Below are 15,145 nucleotides of genomic sequence, written 5' to 3'. Positions count from 1 at the left end.
GCACAACTAAAGTACCCAGCAATGGCTATCATTTGTTGGAAATAGTAAAGTAATTTTGGAAAAATGATGATGATAAGAATTTGGTTCTGATTGAATAATTTTTAAAACATTGCATGCATCTAATTGAGGTAGGCCTACACACATGCTTTATATTTTTCTTATATTTTCTTTATTTTTCCTAAATTTTATGCGACACGTACCGAACTAGGAAAAGGGAGAGGGAACAGGGTAGTAGAGGGAGAAGGCGAGAGAGAGAGAGGGCCTATAGAGAGGGGGAGAGGGAGAAGAAGAGGGAGGGAGGAAGAGAGAGAGAGGGAGGGGGAGAGAGAGAGAAAAGGGGGTCGATGATCGCTATTGGAGAGGGAGAAAGAGAGAGAAGGGGGGCTTACCTCAACAGTGGCGATCGATATCAAGAGAGAGAGAGTGGCTTGAAGGAACAATCGGGACTTCGAGACTACGACATGATCAAGAAAACCTATTGCGGGCAGAGAGAGAGGAGGGGACTTACCTCATTAGTGACAACTGACGTCAAAAGAAGAGAGAGCGGCGAAGCAAAGGCATGATCGGTCATTAAGAGAAGTCGTCGGAGGGGGGGAATTTACAGGCCAAATCGACATGCACAATCAAACTGCCCCAAGTCAGCATCGATTAGGTTCGATATATACCACTGGTTTGGATTGATTCGACGTTCCCTGCTATGATCTATGTTACATGATTTTGGTTATTTGTGTTTGTGCAAATGTATGTCTAAGTGTCTGATCGTTCTAGTATCTAAGAATTTCTTTTGATGGACCCACAGCTAAATGCCATACCAACTAATGTTTGAGTGTTAGATGAAGTCATCTATTAAACGTAGGCCACGAACATATTTAAATAACTTCTAGCTAAAAAGTTTTAGTTGGTGTTCTTTTGCCATATATTAGTTCAATCATAAAAGATCTTTTTGTAATTATAAACCAAAAGAAAGATTTAACCATGATATTTTAAGCATTACTTCAACTCACTTTATTGTCTTTAGGCTTACTCACTTTGTTGCACTTTCTAGATCTATTGCTTCCCCATTGTTGAATTTTGAATTTACTCCCATTCCTACTAGTGAAATCACAATTAAGTCATCTACTTATTGTCAAGCACAACAGTAGTTTAATATTATGCTTGACATCTTCATAGCTATGCAAGGATGAGTATGCAGGATTACAAACAATTTTGCAAATGCTCAGGATCCATGTGAGTTGAGAAACTCCCCCAAAACATACATTAGCCACACTATAAGAAAACTTAAACTTTTGACTAGTAGTAAAACTAAGTTGTCAATGAAAATAAGCAAGTTATTTATAAAAAAAAAAACTATAACCACAAGTTAGTTATATAGCTATGCATTATAACCAACCCTGAAACTTCAAAAACTTTTCCTGTTGAGGGGCGGATGGGGGACCCGGGACTTTAGTCCCACATTGGAAGAGTAGCGGAAAGGATTGTGCCTTATAGGGGGGGCCACCCCTTTCCTTCCAGAGGGGCCCTTTTGAGAAGGACAAAGCCGTAAGGGAGAAATTATCGTGTACGAACCCCGCATAGTGTTAAGCACGTGCGTGCTCCCCCAAAGCGGACAATACCTCTGGTCAGAACGCAGTCACTTTCCCGCTCTAACAGATGGCGCTAGAGGAAGAGCCCTGCCGAAACTTTTCCGCACGAATCCTTCCCGCTGAAGGCTAGTGTTGGAGGGTGGACGGGGGACCCGGAACTTTAGTCCCACATCGAAAGTGTAGTGGAAAGGATTGTACCTTATAAGGAGGGGCCACCCCATTTCCTTCCAGAGGACCCTTTTAAGAAGGACAAAGCCGTGAGGGAGAAATTGCCGTGTACGAACCGCGCATAGTGTTAAGCACGTGTCTGCTCCCCCAAAGTGGACAATACCTCTGGTCGGGATGTAGTCACTTTTCCGCTCTAACAAATGACACCCAGTCTGAGCTCGCAGGCCAGGCTTTGATAGTCAGCCGTCGCGGAAGCTAACATGTCAATTTTGTGGAGGTGCTGTAACGAAGAAAAATAAAAGTTAGCCGAGATTGAGAACTTAGAAGAATATGAAAGCATGAGAAAAACTTACTCGAACAGCGGAACAATAAGCCTGGTCAACAAAATTGCTGACCTCGCCGGCTTCGAGCTCAGCTCGGTCAGCTGGAAGTAGTGCACAGCGGACGACCTCCCGAGCAACTTCGCTATTATGGAGGGCTGAGTCGTCCTCAAAAACTAGCCACTTGGGGGAGTAGGGCCTCTTCTCAGAACGATCCTCAACCCCTGAAGAGCTCGGGGGTTGAGTCTTGAAGAGCCTGGCAGGGGAGCACACGAAGAACTCGGAACCCCGAGACCGCTGCCCGGCTCAGGGCCCGAGCGCCGCAGACGGACGACCCTGCAGACTTTTTGAGGGCCCGAGGTCGGGCAAGCACGGGCCGCTGACTCCTTTGTGGCCTCAATAGAAGCTGCGCGCTTGGCGGGGGGAGCTTCTTCCGATCTTGGCTCCCCGACCTTCTTTTTGTTGTTCTTCTGAACGAGGTCGGACGTCCTAGCCTCAAGATCCTCAGCCTCCGCAGGGGTCGAAGTCGAGGCCGGCCTAGGTCTCTTCCTAGGTAAGGGACGAGCTCCGCCAGCTTCGGCTACTCTTTTGTTGTACCTGGTGAGGAGGGCGTCGTTGCTGAACACCATCCCTGCGATCTCTGAAAAGGAAAAGGAAACTCAAGTAAAGTCTCAGACCAACCCAAAAAAGAAAGGAGGGAAGAAAAAGAATAAGAAAGAAGAAATGAAACGAAGGACGACGGAATAAAGGAAGAAGCAGTACAACCGCCCTTACCCCCAGGATGCGCCGAGCTTAGGCCAACGTTCATCAAAGTCTCCTCGCTTAAGAGGTCAGTCGGAAGAATATCCGCTTTAAGATTGCGAAGAGCATCAAGAATTTCCTTCTCGTTCACGATGAGTTTAGGGGGCTTGTTATTGGCCTTGAGTAGTGGCAGGCCCCACGATGGGTTGAACCCTCACGAATGCTCGGAGGAGAGAAAGAAAAACTTCTCCTTCCACCCACAAATGGAGGAAGGAGCACCTCGAAAGAACGGCTTACCTCCCCGAAGGGCAAAGTATAGCCATCCTCCATCTGCGGGGCTAGATTTCAGCATATAAGACCCACAGAAGACATTTACTGAGGTCGGTATTGTGTGAGCAAGACAAAGAGATAGGAAACCAATAATTATCCTCCACGAGTTCGGAGCGAGCTATGCTAGGACGAGACAATACATCGCCAGGAGCTCGTTCACGAACCCGTGCAGAGGGAATCTCAGACCGGCCCGAAGTGTTTCCATGTACACTCCGATCCGACCTTGGGGGGTCTCATAACCCGGTCCTCCGGCCCCGCGAACTCGAGAGTGAACTCGCGCGGAAAGAAAAACCGAGCTCGAATCATGCCTAATTCTTCCTCAGTCAGGTTTGACCCGACTCCGCTTGGGCCATGGCCCACCTCTGGCTCGACCTCCTTCCCACGAGAAAGAGCCCCAGCAGAAGATGAAGCACCACCCGACATTGTCCCGCTCACGAAGTTAAAAAAAAGAAAAAAGAAGAGAAAAAGAGAAAAGGAAGAAGGATGAAGAAATAGAGAGAGAAGAAAAAGTAGGCCTCCGAGCAAGCGTGAGTAGAAAACCTACCGTGGTTCTCACCCAAAGTATTGACGGCCAAAAATAAAGAAAAATTGCCAGAAAACATCCCTAAGCACCTACAGGGAAGACTAAACAACAATCAGGGCAAAGTGGAACGAAGAAAGGAGAAGATGAAGACTATGGCGGCCAAATGAAGGTTCTTAAGGCTGGTTAGGGCTTTATATAGACTCTTTCAACGGATCAGATCAATGAGAGCAAGCCGCGCCTCTCGCCTAGATTACACCACGTATCAGCCTCGAAAATCAGCCCAGCATATCAACCTGAATCGCCGCTTTAAAAACGGAATAGTGGCAGCCGTCTTTTCGAGCACTGGAGTCCCATTATGAAGCCGCAGCTCAAAATCGTCTCGAAAAAAACTGCTGCCTGGTGCCTTCATTAAAAACACCCAAAAGTGCCTCTTTTCCTTCTTTCGAAATGACAAAATAATTTGAAACCGCCTAATCTCATTAACATGACAGAATTGGCTACTTCCTTCGCCCGAGCTCGAAAACGGCTCGAACTCGAAAGTCGGGAGGTAGATGATGGGGGAAAAAGTGGATCAACCAACGCATATGGTTAAAGCACCCAAATTCGACAGTAAGCCTAGTCCCGGCAAGCCTAGTCTCGGCGGGCATAGTCTCGGCGAACGTGATCTCGGTAAGCATGGTCTCGGCGAGCATGGTCTCGGCGAGCGTGATCTCGGTAAGCATGATCTCGGCTAAGCAAAGCTTGGTTGACCTCGAGGCCAAGAAAGACCTAGTCAGAAGCTGAGACCGACCCCAACTCCACCGAAAGTCAAGCCGATCTCTCAATCGAAGCGTCTGCATAAAAAAGGGGTCACCAAATCCTCCATATTCGGGATCAAATCCCGCATTCTCCGCTACAACAGCTGTCAAACCTGAATCCTTGCAATCTCAATCAATTGCCAGCTAATCTGAATTTTCGTGCCATCTAAGGTAATCTATTTAACCCAAGATTTGCGCAATCACATCCGATTGCGAATAACAGCCACACCCCCTCCTATAAAGAGGGGGGAACTCCGAAGAGAGAGGGGACTTTTCTCCCCCTTTACAAAAAGATTTCTCCATTAAAATATCTACGGATCCTCTCTGACTTAAGCATCGGAGGGCCTTCGCCGGATCCCCCGGCCTAGGCTTCTTGCAGGTCTGCCAGAGACAGCCGTCCGCCACCGCCTGTGGCAGAAGCTCCTCCTCCTGGTTCGCGATCACCCCCGGGTCCGATTTTCAGCAACAACAGTTCCCTCCTTCCATATTCTCACAATGCAACATCTTTTTGATCTAACAACAAGCTTCAAGTACTAGTTAATCAATATGCTCAAAGTGAAAGCATCATTTATGTTTCTTATATGTATTGTATCTTTCCCTACAACCAGTCTTAGGGAACTCAACTATTCTTGTTCTTAAATTATAGGATAGTTTTAAGGTCACATTTCCCATTCTGTCCTAATTCCATATCAGATTTACGCAAAAGCAATGTTTTGACAACTGAACAAGTCAATGAGTAAACAGGTTTAACAAAGTTTGCTGTACCAATGTACCGTACCGATACTAAACTAGTACGTTGTTCCATACCATACCATACCGACATTCGGTATGATGTTCCGTACTATATCGAACTGCATGCCGACACTATAATAGTATGGTACCGGTATAGGTCCAGTACCAAGATAGTGAACCTTGGTTTAACCTAACACTTGAAAGTTTTAGCAGGTTGTGTCACACCTAGGCCTGAAACTGTTTGAGAACTCCTAAAATTGCCACTTTAAATGGTTTGGTTATTCAACTTCAAACCACCTAGGTCAGAAGCTCAATATCAACAAGCAGGGAGAAAACTTCAATATCGAATATATAATCCCTTCTTGCTGATTTGACATGCTCCTGCACTTTTTTGCTCTCCTCTATCTTGCACTCGCCTTCCGTTGACATTACTGATGGATGAGACCAGTGCCTCTTCTTCTCTATCCTGAAGTTGGAGCCTGAAAAGAGCCAGCAGTGGAGATTGTGTTGTGGGAGAAGAGTCTGGCCTACCATGTCATGGGAGAAGAAATGGGTCACTGCCTACATGCTGTGGGCCATCATTATCATGTGATAGGAATAGGAAGAGAAGAAGAAACTTTGGGCTTGATTATAACACCAATTGTTTAAAACTTTTGTTGTCTGTTCAAATTTAGGGCTTGAATTCACCAGAAAATTAATTATGTAATCAGATTGGTGGGTAGCAGTAGGTTGTCTGGTTCAACATAACAGTGATTATAACACCAACGATTCAAACTTTTGTTATCTGTTATCCATCACCAATCAACAGCACCCATATTCAAATAACAAAGAAGCGTTTTATCACCTTAAATTTTAAGTTACAGATCAACTACATAAGAATAACCTAAGATTCAATAAGTAAACTACTTTTACTGAGTACAGATTGATGATATTAATGGTTCTCGTTTTTGTGATGAGGATTTGCCATTCTGCTGACATTTTAGTGGGAACAATCAACAGTCAGTCATGATTTATGTATCACTTAAAAGGTAACCAAATCATAGAAAACTGAACATATCAGTAAGTAAAAACATCTCAGGTGATAGATTGTGCAAATTACCTCGGAAATTCGTCCACTGGAGAAAAGTCTTTCAGACAAATCATAGTAAAGATATCCAGCAATAAAAGCTGATTGAGCGGGCAAGGGAACCTACAACAGCCAAATAAAACAGAGTTAAAGGTAACTTTAGAAAGATCTAGCACAAATTGTAGCCATATTATATCCACAAACTTACATCCACAGTTAGAGATGATGCAACCTTTTTAACTTCATCCACAGTAATTTGTGAACCAAAGGATCTTTCAGTACATCCACTTACTTCAGGAAAAACAGAATTAGTAAGTGACAAATTCTGTTGAAACATGCATAGAGATGGTGGATGACTTTTTGTACAGTTTATCCAATAATCAAAGGAGTCCGCATTAACACCAGGGTTTTTTGACATATCCAAAATAAAATCCTCAGATATTGGAGAACTGCAGAGTGAATGATTAAGCCTTCTTCCACTCCATAGCATAGCAATGCATTTTTCCAATGGGATGTTTTCCCACTTGCATAACGTGATCATCAGTTGACGGATGTCATTCTGAAATTTCAAGCAACCCTGGATAGGTGATGTAGGAATTATATGGATTGCAGCAGTCAGTAAAATCATTAATAACATGCAGACCAAAAAAGTTATGAAGACATAGCAACCAGTCATGCAGCCCAAATATCCTACCTTCAAAGACAACAAATCAATTACAGAACACAATATTGGTATCACATTTTCTGATGCCCTTTCAAGATGGCTATCTGCAGAACAACTTTGGATGTCTATGCTCGACCATAACTTTATTGCATATTGGACATTGTCCAGGATTATCTGTTACAAAAGTATATATTTCAGATATAATAAGATATCTGATAATAAAAGATGTTTGCAAAGAAAATTAGCACCCAAAACATGTAATTTTTAGAGCTTCAAGAATTACTATCGCAAAACCGACCTTGCCATCTTGGTTAGCTTCCTGAGCACACTGTGCAAGCAAGCAGTATAGAGCCAACTGATGCAAAACTGAAGCATTGCGCTGAGAAGGATTACCTGAGATGTCCTTCTGATGCATCAAGAAATAGACATCAACCACTCAATTTACTCCCATATTTATAACAATGACAGATAATGCTACATGGAAATAAGAGTCAACAAATTAAGAATTACGATAAGGAAAGAAACTCACAAGCAAGGAAATAGCTTCAGAGAGGCACTCAATACAGCGGCTGAGCCCTTCTACTCCACAACCTCTAATTACTTTTCCCTTTCTAACAAAATCCTTGATCTCTGAATATAATAATCTTTTGTAGTATATACTTCATTTAAGAGAATATTTATAACTTTTAGTTGCATTTTCTGGCATATCTTTGGATATCTAGCTTCCATCATTCCATATGCTATAAGCTCCTGCAAAAGTTCAGAAATATGTTCAATGAGGCACTTGAATAAAAGAAGCAATTGCAACTCACTGCCATCAAAAGATAAACCAAAGACAGTCAAACCTGCTCAAGAATCTTTCCCACTGTCTTCTTTTTTTTTGCTAAAATTCCCACTGTCTTCTTTGACCACATCGGATAATAGCTCATTAGCAAGGAATAGAGAACAGGAGCCATATCCACTGAATCGACATCTTCAAAATCTTTGCATACTATCTAAGGTATCAAGATTGGTTTAGTAGAATTAACACATGCTATGGCATAAAACAGTATGAGATTTTTTCAAGAAAGTACCTTAACCCACATCTTCACCAAGTCCAAAGAGAAAGCCATACTCTGAAACCTATCTTCTGCCGCAGAAAATTCATACAGACTCTCGACAACAACTTCCTGAAAATTTTTGGCACTGCATTTGTGAAGAATATCTACTATTGTAGCAGTCCTTGTGAATGCATTATTGATAACATCTCTCATTCCATCCTCAGAATTTTCATCAATGTCAGTGCCATTCGATTTGCCTAAGTGACAAAGGAGCTTGACATGTGTCCACATTGTTCTACAACATAACTGCAATGCTATTGCTGCCTGAGAAAGAAATATAATGATAATTTAATATCAAGAATGTTGGAGTCCTCCATCACGAGCTATTAAGACATAAATTGATTGCATCATATAAGAATTATAAAGCCAACAGGTTGAGGCTAAACCCATTTAAAGGGGAGGAATTTTAAGATTGCAAATAAAGAAAATAATTACATGCAATCATTTCATGAACAACTAATTTACATAAAATATTGACAAAGAAAAACAAACTATAAAATAAAAGAAACAAGGGATCCAAATCAAACTACTTTCTCCTTATCTAATTTTCAGAATCTAAAGTTACTGATCCAACAGCAGCTGAACAATCGGACACCTCAAGATCCCCCTTTTTTTTGTTTGCTTTGTTTCATTGAACCAGTCATAATCTCTACAAGCAGAAGCTAAAATCTTCGAAGAAATAGAATGTACAAGTTTTTCAAACGTGAACCATATAGACTATCCACAAAACCAGTGGTCTAAAACTCGTCCCCACCACGGACTCATTTGAATGGCTGGCTTACCGGTCACCATTGTGACAATGGTTGGACCTGTTCATCAAAAAATAGCTTTCCCCAAATCCATGTATCTATATATTTAAGATCAAATCCCTACCCTACTTCGACTCTCATCAAGATTTCACATGAAATTTAGATTGAAGGATGGCTACCCAGATCAGAATGAGGATGTATTTCACCTTGGATCTTGCTGGAGGAGCCTTTCTTGCTATTCTCTACCCCCACTATGTTAATTGTAGAAGAGGAAAGAGGAAAAGAAGTAAAACTTGTTTGACCTTTCATGACTTGGTTCTCTCCTCAATGACCACCAGCCCAGCTTTCCCTCTTCCCAGCATCGTCAAGTAGATTAGAAATAGAGGAGATAACAAGAGGTTGATAGCAAAGATCAGTGAGCAGCAAAAATTCGATTTCTGAGCCATGGCCTAACAACTTGACCACTTTCTATGGTCCCTGACAGCAATGACCATGGTTGTGGCTTGAAAGAGGGAAAACAGCGTTCAAGGTTCAAGGGAACTAAAGGTTTTCAACTTTTATTGTTTTTTCTTTTACTTCTTAAACACCAGCATTGACTCCATGGATCAAAAGAGCCACAACACATATGGTTCTAACAGTCGAACCACCCAGGTTGATGGATCAAGCATGTTTATTCAAATTCAGGATCTGAACTCAGCCTGATTTATAATGCCTATAAGATCATAGGTCAACCAGGTCCACCCTGTCAGCCCTGCAGGGTCATAAAACACTAAAAAACCAAAACATAAATAACGTTGCATAAAATGTTTAAATTACAAGCAATCTTTGCATGTGAATAATATATTGCTTAATTTGAAAACATCCGCATGTTCAGATATGAACGTTGGCCCCTATGGAGAATCATTTATCCTCATATTGTGCTAAGAAAAATGGATAGGAGACTCATGTATTAGCTGAATATCACACTGTGATGAGGTTCAATTATGGGATAAAGGATATCAAATGTACATGGTAAAGAAATTCTTGCTATCAAGCAAGCTTGATGAATCCACCAAGAAGAAAGGAAGCTTGATGAAGACTTGTGCAGAAACTTGACAGTTCACATGGCTTTGTAGTGCATTTTCTTTATTAAATGATGTTTTAATTGATAAAGCCCAGACTAAGGCCTCTTGCAGTTAATTTTGACATATTAATACTGTTGATTTAAATCGTTAAACAGATGCAAAGAAACAATATTAACTCAATGCAAGCAGCAGGTTAAATTTAGCTTGGACATGATGAGAAAAAATAGGAGTTACCAAAGGGCATCTTTTGAGTTACTCCTATCATCAGAGAATGTACTCCTCCAAAAAAGTTGTCAAAGAATTTGAAAGCCCCACATAAATAAAATAAAAAGGTCTTTGGTTAGGATCATAAACATCTGCCAGATATTCTATACATCTGAATGTTATTAGCTAATTTATGCTTGCCCATAAAAATCTCAATGCGACAAATGACAAGATTATAAATGTTTTATATAAACAAAATGTTCATCATCATACCTAAGGTTTTCTGATTTTTGACTTGGGTAGGTTTTCCTATAGCACCTTTGATGGAGGGAAGCTATAAACTTGGACAAGAAAATAGAATATTATGGTTGTATGTTCTAGTACAAAGGCCACACAAAGAGTTTATAGGATATTATCATTCAAGGATCTTAGTCTAGAAATGGAACTCCGAGTTTAAGGTCCCATGAAATTGTATTTAAGGGTGGCAATCTCAACCCATCCATTTCCCTAACCTGACCCATTTAATTCAATAAGTTAGGTTCATTTGCTGGGTTTGGATCAAGTTTGGGTTAAGAAAAAATGACATGCCGCAAGTCCAATCATGAACAACACAACTATCGCATGATCAGTCCTAAAAGGGCTCATGCTGGAGTGTCCCCTAGTTACATAGATCATGGGCTAGGACAGTTTCACACCCTTTTGTGACAACCTAAGACATCACCTAAAAAGGGCTAGCTCGAAGTTTAATAATTGTGGTCCTTGCCCTGCTTAAGTACCTAAGACCTCCCTAACGCACAACCAACGTGGGACTAAAGAAATGCCAACACAAGTCCTCCTAATGCCTGATCAACATCATTTAGGCATGCTGCCCTTTCATTGGCTACCAATTTTAAGACCCACCACAAACACAACATCATCTTACATTGTCGCATTGTCAAACATTATCGATGTCGCATTGACCCATATGAAGATTCCACTACACCTTCCATCACCATAGCAAAAATTCTCTTTCCCTTCTCATTCTTTTTCCCACGTGCCTTTGATTAAGTGGGTAAATGGGTTGGGTTTAGTTTAGCCAAGCTAACTCTGCTTGGGTTTGGCTCAACCATGAGTAGCCCACTAGTGGGTTGAGTCAGGTTTGGGTGAAGCCTATATAAATTTAATATAAGACATTGACCCAACCCAACCTAGTGCATTGCCACCACTAATTGTATTGTGATTTACGACAATCAGGCACACCACTATAGCAAGCAACTCAAAATAGTCCATGTAAAAAACATTTCAAGGCGCATTATCATTTTATCCAAATTGTGAAACCTTTTAAATGATCATCATATATGCCAAGATGAAGGATGTAGTTAGACATTTTCTTTTCTTCCTTTTTGCACATATTCACAAAGGCATTAGGAAGAAATTACTTTGGCTTACAATCTTTTGAGCCATAAATTTTATGATATACCTTGAGCGTGTGTTGAAGATTCTTAATGTAATCATATTTTAATTTATTTCCTATTAGACGGCTACTGTTGGGCTAATAGGTGCAATAAATCTGGTCATTTGGCCAATAAGTATAGTTACCAAGGTTTGCCGCCTCGGTACGGGATCTTGTATTCATACCATAGTGGTACAATGTCGGTATGCCTTGTATAGGGGTCAATGCAACATATTGAGACTCGGTATGGGATATGGTCGGTACGCCCGGTATGGGGCGGCTATTTGTTATCCTAGTAAGTTTAATTATGGATCTTCAGTCACATCAAGAATCATTTTTCTTCTTGTTAGAGTCAGAGAGCCTCTAAAATATCACGTTTTCTATATAGTAAGACATCATAAATATGATCCACAAATTGGTTGAGAGGATCTAAAGGCCGAATACCATGACCAAAGGGATCAGGTTGATGGTTCCTTATTTTGGGACTCTAAGAAGTGAAACACTGAATCAACATTTGGCCTATTTAATTTAATGCAATGAGATTATCATGGACCTACGATCAACAATATGCAAGTGTTGAGGTTATAGGACTAAGCGATTAGCCATGCCTCCTTGAATGTCAACATTCTACCCACACTCTACAAGGCAGCGTGAGACTTTTCAAGATAAACATGATCAATAAATTTGAAAGAGATTGGGCTTTAAATATATTGTTTCTAAATAAGATTGTAAAAAATGCATTGCTTATGTACATAGACCACTATCAATAGTGCATTCATTGTATCTTTGCAACCTTTTAATGCTTTTCCCATGAGTTTAGAGGATGTTTTTAAGAATGAAACTGAATCTCTGATATATTTACAAGTGAAGTCTTCTGTTTATGGGGGTTTTGTATGTTCTGTATAGCCACATAATTCAATCATAAACTTTTTTGCTATACTGGTGGGCCAACCAATCAATTTGATCGCATGGAAAAAAATCATATAACCATGAGTAGCTATTATTTATCTCTGGATTGCAAGAAATGAAATCAGTCATAAAACATCTAAGGAATTTCCCAGTTTGAGTATTGGCAAGTAACTTGAAAATCATATTAAATGATGTCAATATTAGCAAAATACTGGTACCTCTTCAAAGTGCCCCATGTCATACAGTGAGGCACCAATATTACTGAGCACTGCAATCAGAAACTTCAGCTCTTGAGGCTCGATCCATTCACTTGAAATGATACAATTAATAGAGCACAGACTCTTCTGAAATAAAAAAGTGACAAATTAGAAAGAAAACAAATAAACAGCAGACATTACATGGAAAATGAATTCTGGAAATTTAAAACTCAAGATCAAAATAACCTGGTAGTTTCCAAAAGTCAGAAGGGAAAATTTGAAAGCTGAAGCTGCTACTTGAAGCAATGTTCCATAGCTATCATGTAACCTTTCTCTATAGCTTTCAAATGTTTTGGTGCATCTATACAGTGAAAAGTAGCAATAATATTTAATTTTTTGTCTTTTTTTGTGAAGAATGCTTCTAAAATTAATAGCTGTTATGAGAAGAATAACATTCAAAAAATACTAAGATTTGCATAAACAGAACTAAAAATATGTCAAACTATGCAGATAAATTTTCTTACTAAGACACATAGAGAGGGCTTACTCAAGTGCAGAAAGAATGAAATCACAGAACTGATGTAAAGCATCCAGGACATGATTCGCATTAGCCAATCTGAGAACAGTTTTCCTTTCAGAAACCAAGTGCTTTGCAGCAATATTTACATATTCATATAATAGCTTGCATAAAAACTCCAAAGCGTCTAAGTATGATATAAAGGAAACACTTCCATGCAAGTGTTTACAAGCTCCATGCTTGGTAGACTCTGGAACTACAGTTGACAAATCCCTTGAATCCCTTTTCTTCATGTCAAAGTATCTTGCTAAGTTACCCAGAGAATCAGTCAATTTTTGCACATTCTCTCCATTATCAAGCAATAATATAATTGAAGAGCCATCATTTGAACTGTGAAAAATATCAGCATATTGCCTAGCCTGAATATTGCTAGACTTAATATACAATCCACTGGCATAAAGAATCAGAATCGAGGCAAAAGGAGGTGAAACCTGAGAAAGCAAAATAATTAGAACAAACAGAGTGTGAGAGACAGGAAAGACAGAGAAATTACATACTAGTAAATAGAACAATTAAATAGACTATTCAAAAATAAAGTATGTACCTGAAGGAAATCATCTCCTTGTTCATATAATACTTTCAGAGCACTTTTACAGACATTTACATTGGCAGCACAAATTATGTCAGCGCAATATGATACAAACTCAAGAACATGATTTACAGCTTTCACGACACCAACCTGCGAAAATAATTTAGTTAAGATATACATGACATGAAGTTAACAACTATAATAGTTTAAAGTTGGTCACAGTTTAAACACTATATACGGATAAATGGAAGAGTTTAACAGGATAAAAGTTTAGCCAAGTAAACTCTTAGTTTGTAGAAATGGGAGCAGGTTGTGGAATTGGATTCAAAAGTGACTATTGGGAAGCAGATCTCTCCAAAAGAAATCAAAAAAATAAAAAGAAAGGCAAGTGCTTAGCTAGCAGGTGTGGGTCAAGTTTCTGAAGGAGGTATACCATTCTTAGTAGAAATTTCTGGCTGATTCAACTTTAGAACAGTGGAAATTGTTTCAAGACGTAATATAAAGTACAAATTTTCTGTTTATATACAAAAAAGAGTTACCTTATTGTTAGCACAAAGACAAGAATATAGTAGATCTTCCATTCTGTACTAACAAGGTGTAAAATGCATGAGTAAATAGTGACATGAAAACCATAGCAAGCGAACTTTTATTAATCATATGCAGCTCCATTTGCCCCTCTTTTGAATGCTTTACATTACAATAAGCTAGTATCTAAAATAATAACCTCATGCAAGTTCTGACAAAAAAGCCAAATAAATTTACAATAAAATTGTGTTTCAAGATATGAATTTAAAAATGTCAGATTTCAAGAAAAGCTTCAGCTGATGATAGCACTTGCTTAGCATATGTAAACAAGATTTTACACATATAGTTCTATGCTGCAAATAAAGGCTTAACATAAATGTGATATACTTTTGGTGATATCAAAAGCCTTTCAGGGAGACTTGTGATTATACATTGTTAATATTTTTCCTGATATTCAGTTGAGCTATGTTGGTGTAATGGAAGCCCAAATAGCTGTACGACTAGGGTTGTCAAATAAACCTGCTTTTTATGAGAAGTTTGTGTTTGGCCCAAAATTTAGCTTGCAACAGGCTCACGCAAGACAAGCTGACACAAGTGAAAATTTTGAGCTCCAAACACGATAGCTGAAGATGAGCTAGGATTAGTTAGCTTGTTTTCAGCCAGATGTAACCTAACATAGATATCTAGATATAAACATATAAATAATTAAAAATTTTAATTTTTTGAAGTTACTAAAAACAAGCAAGGTAAATGCTAGGACTCAAGGTCACTGGTGGAGGCAGAGGGAAACTAGGGAACAGTTCACAGTTGACAACAAAAAAAGGAAGGGAAAGAGAAGGGGTGATCACTATTTTGGAGATGCCTTATCTAAAAGGGATTTTCTCATATGATTTAACCAGATATCTGGATCTGAATCTTGCAAAAAAAAAAAAAAA

General features: G+C 39.7%; 1 protein-coding gene across 1 annotated transcript in view; it reads right to left on the bottom strand.

The window, feature by feature from the left end:
• Positions 1 to 15,145, bottom strand: part of LOC103696471 (separase) — a 40,323-nt gene that overhangs the window by 24,176 nt on the left and 1,002 nt on the right. The window contains 12 exon segments of the mRNA XM_039117281.1: positions 6,294 to 6,383; positions 6,469 to 6,837; positions 6,955 to 7,098; positions 7,223 to 7,330; positions 7,454 to 7,542; positions 7,545 to 7,674; positions 7,770 to 7,919; positions 7,998 to 8,288; positions 12,601 to 12,726; positions 12,826 to 12,940; positions 13,127 to 13,587; positions 13,701 to 13,835. Coding sequence (XP_038973209.1) covers positions 6,294 to 6,383; positions 6,469 to 6,837; positions 6,955 to 7,098; positions 7,223 to 7,330; positions 7,454 to 7,542; positions 7,545 to 7,674; positions 7,770 to 7,919; positions 7,998 to 8,288; positions 12,601 to 12,726; positions 12,826 to 12,940; positions 13,127 to 13,587; positions 13,701 to 13,835 — 2,208 coding nt within the window.

This window comes from Phoenix dactylifera, unplaced genomic scaffold, assembly GCF_009389715.1.
Source record: "Phoenix dactylifera cultivar Barhee BC4 unplaced genomic scaffold, palm_55x_up_171113_PBpolish2nd_filt_p 000195F, whole genome shotgun sequence".
Lineage (NCBI taxonomy): Eukaryota > Viridiplantae > Streptophyta > Magnoliopsida > Arecales > Arecaceae > Phoenix > Phoenix dactylifera.
This window is presented reverse-complemented; position numbering and strand designations above follow the sequence as displayed.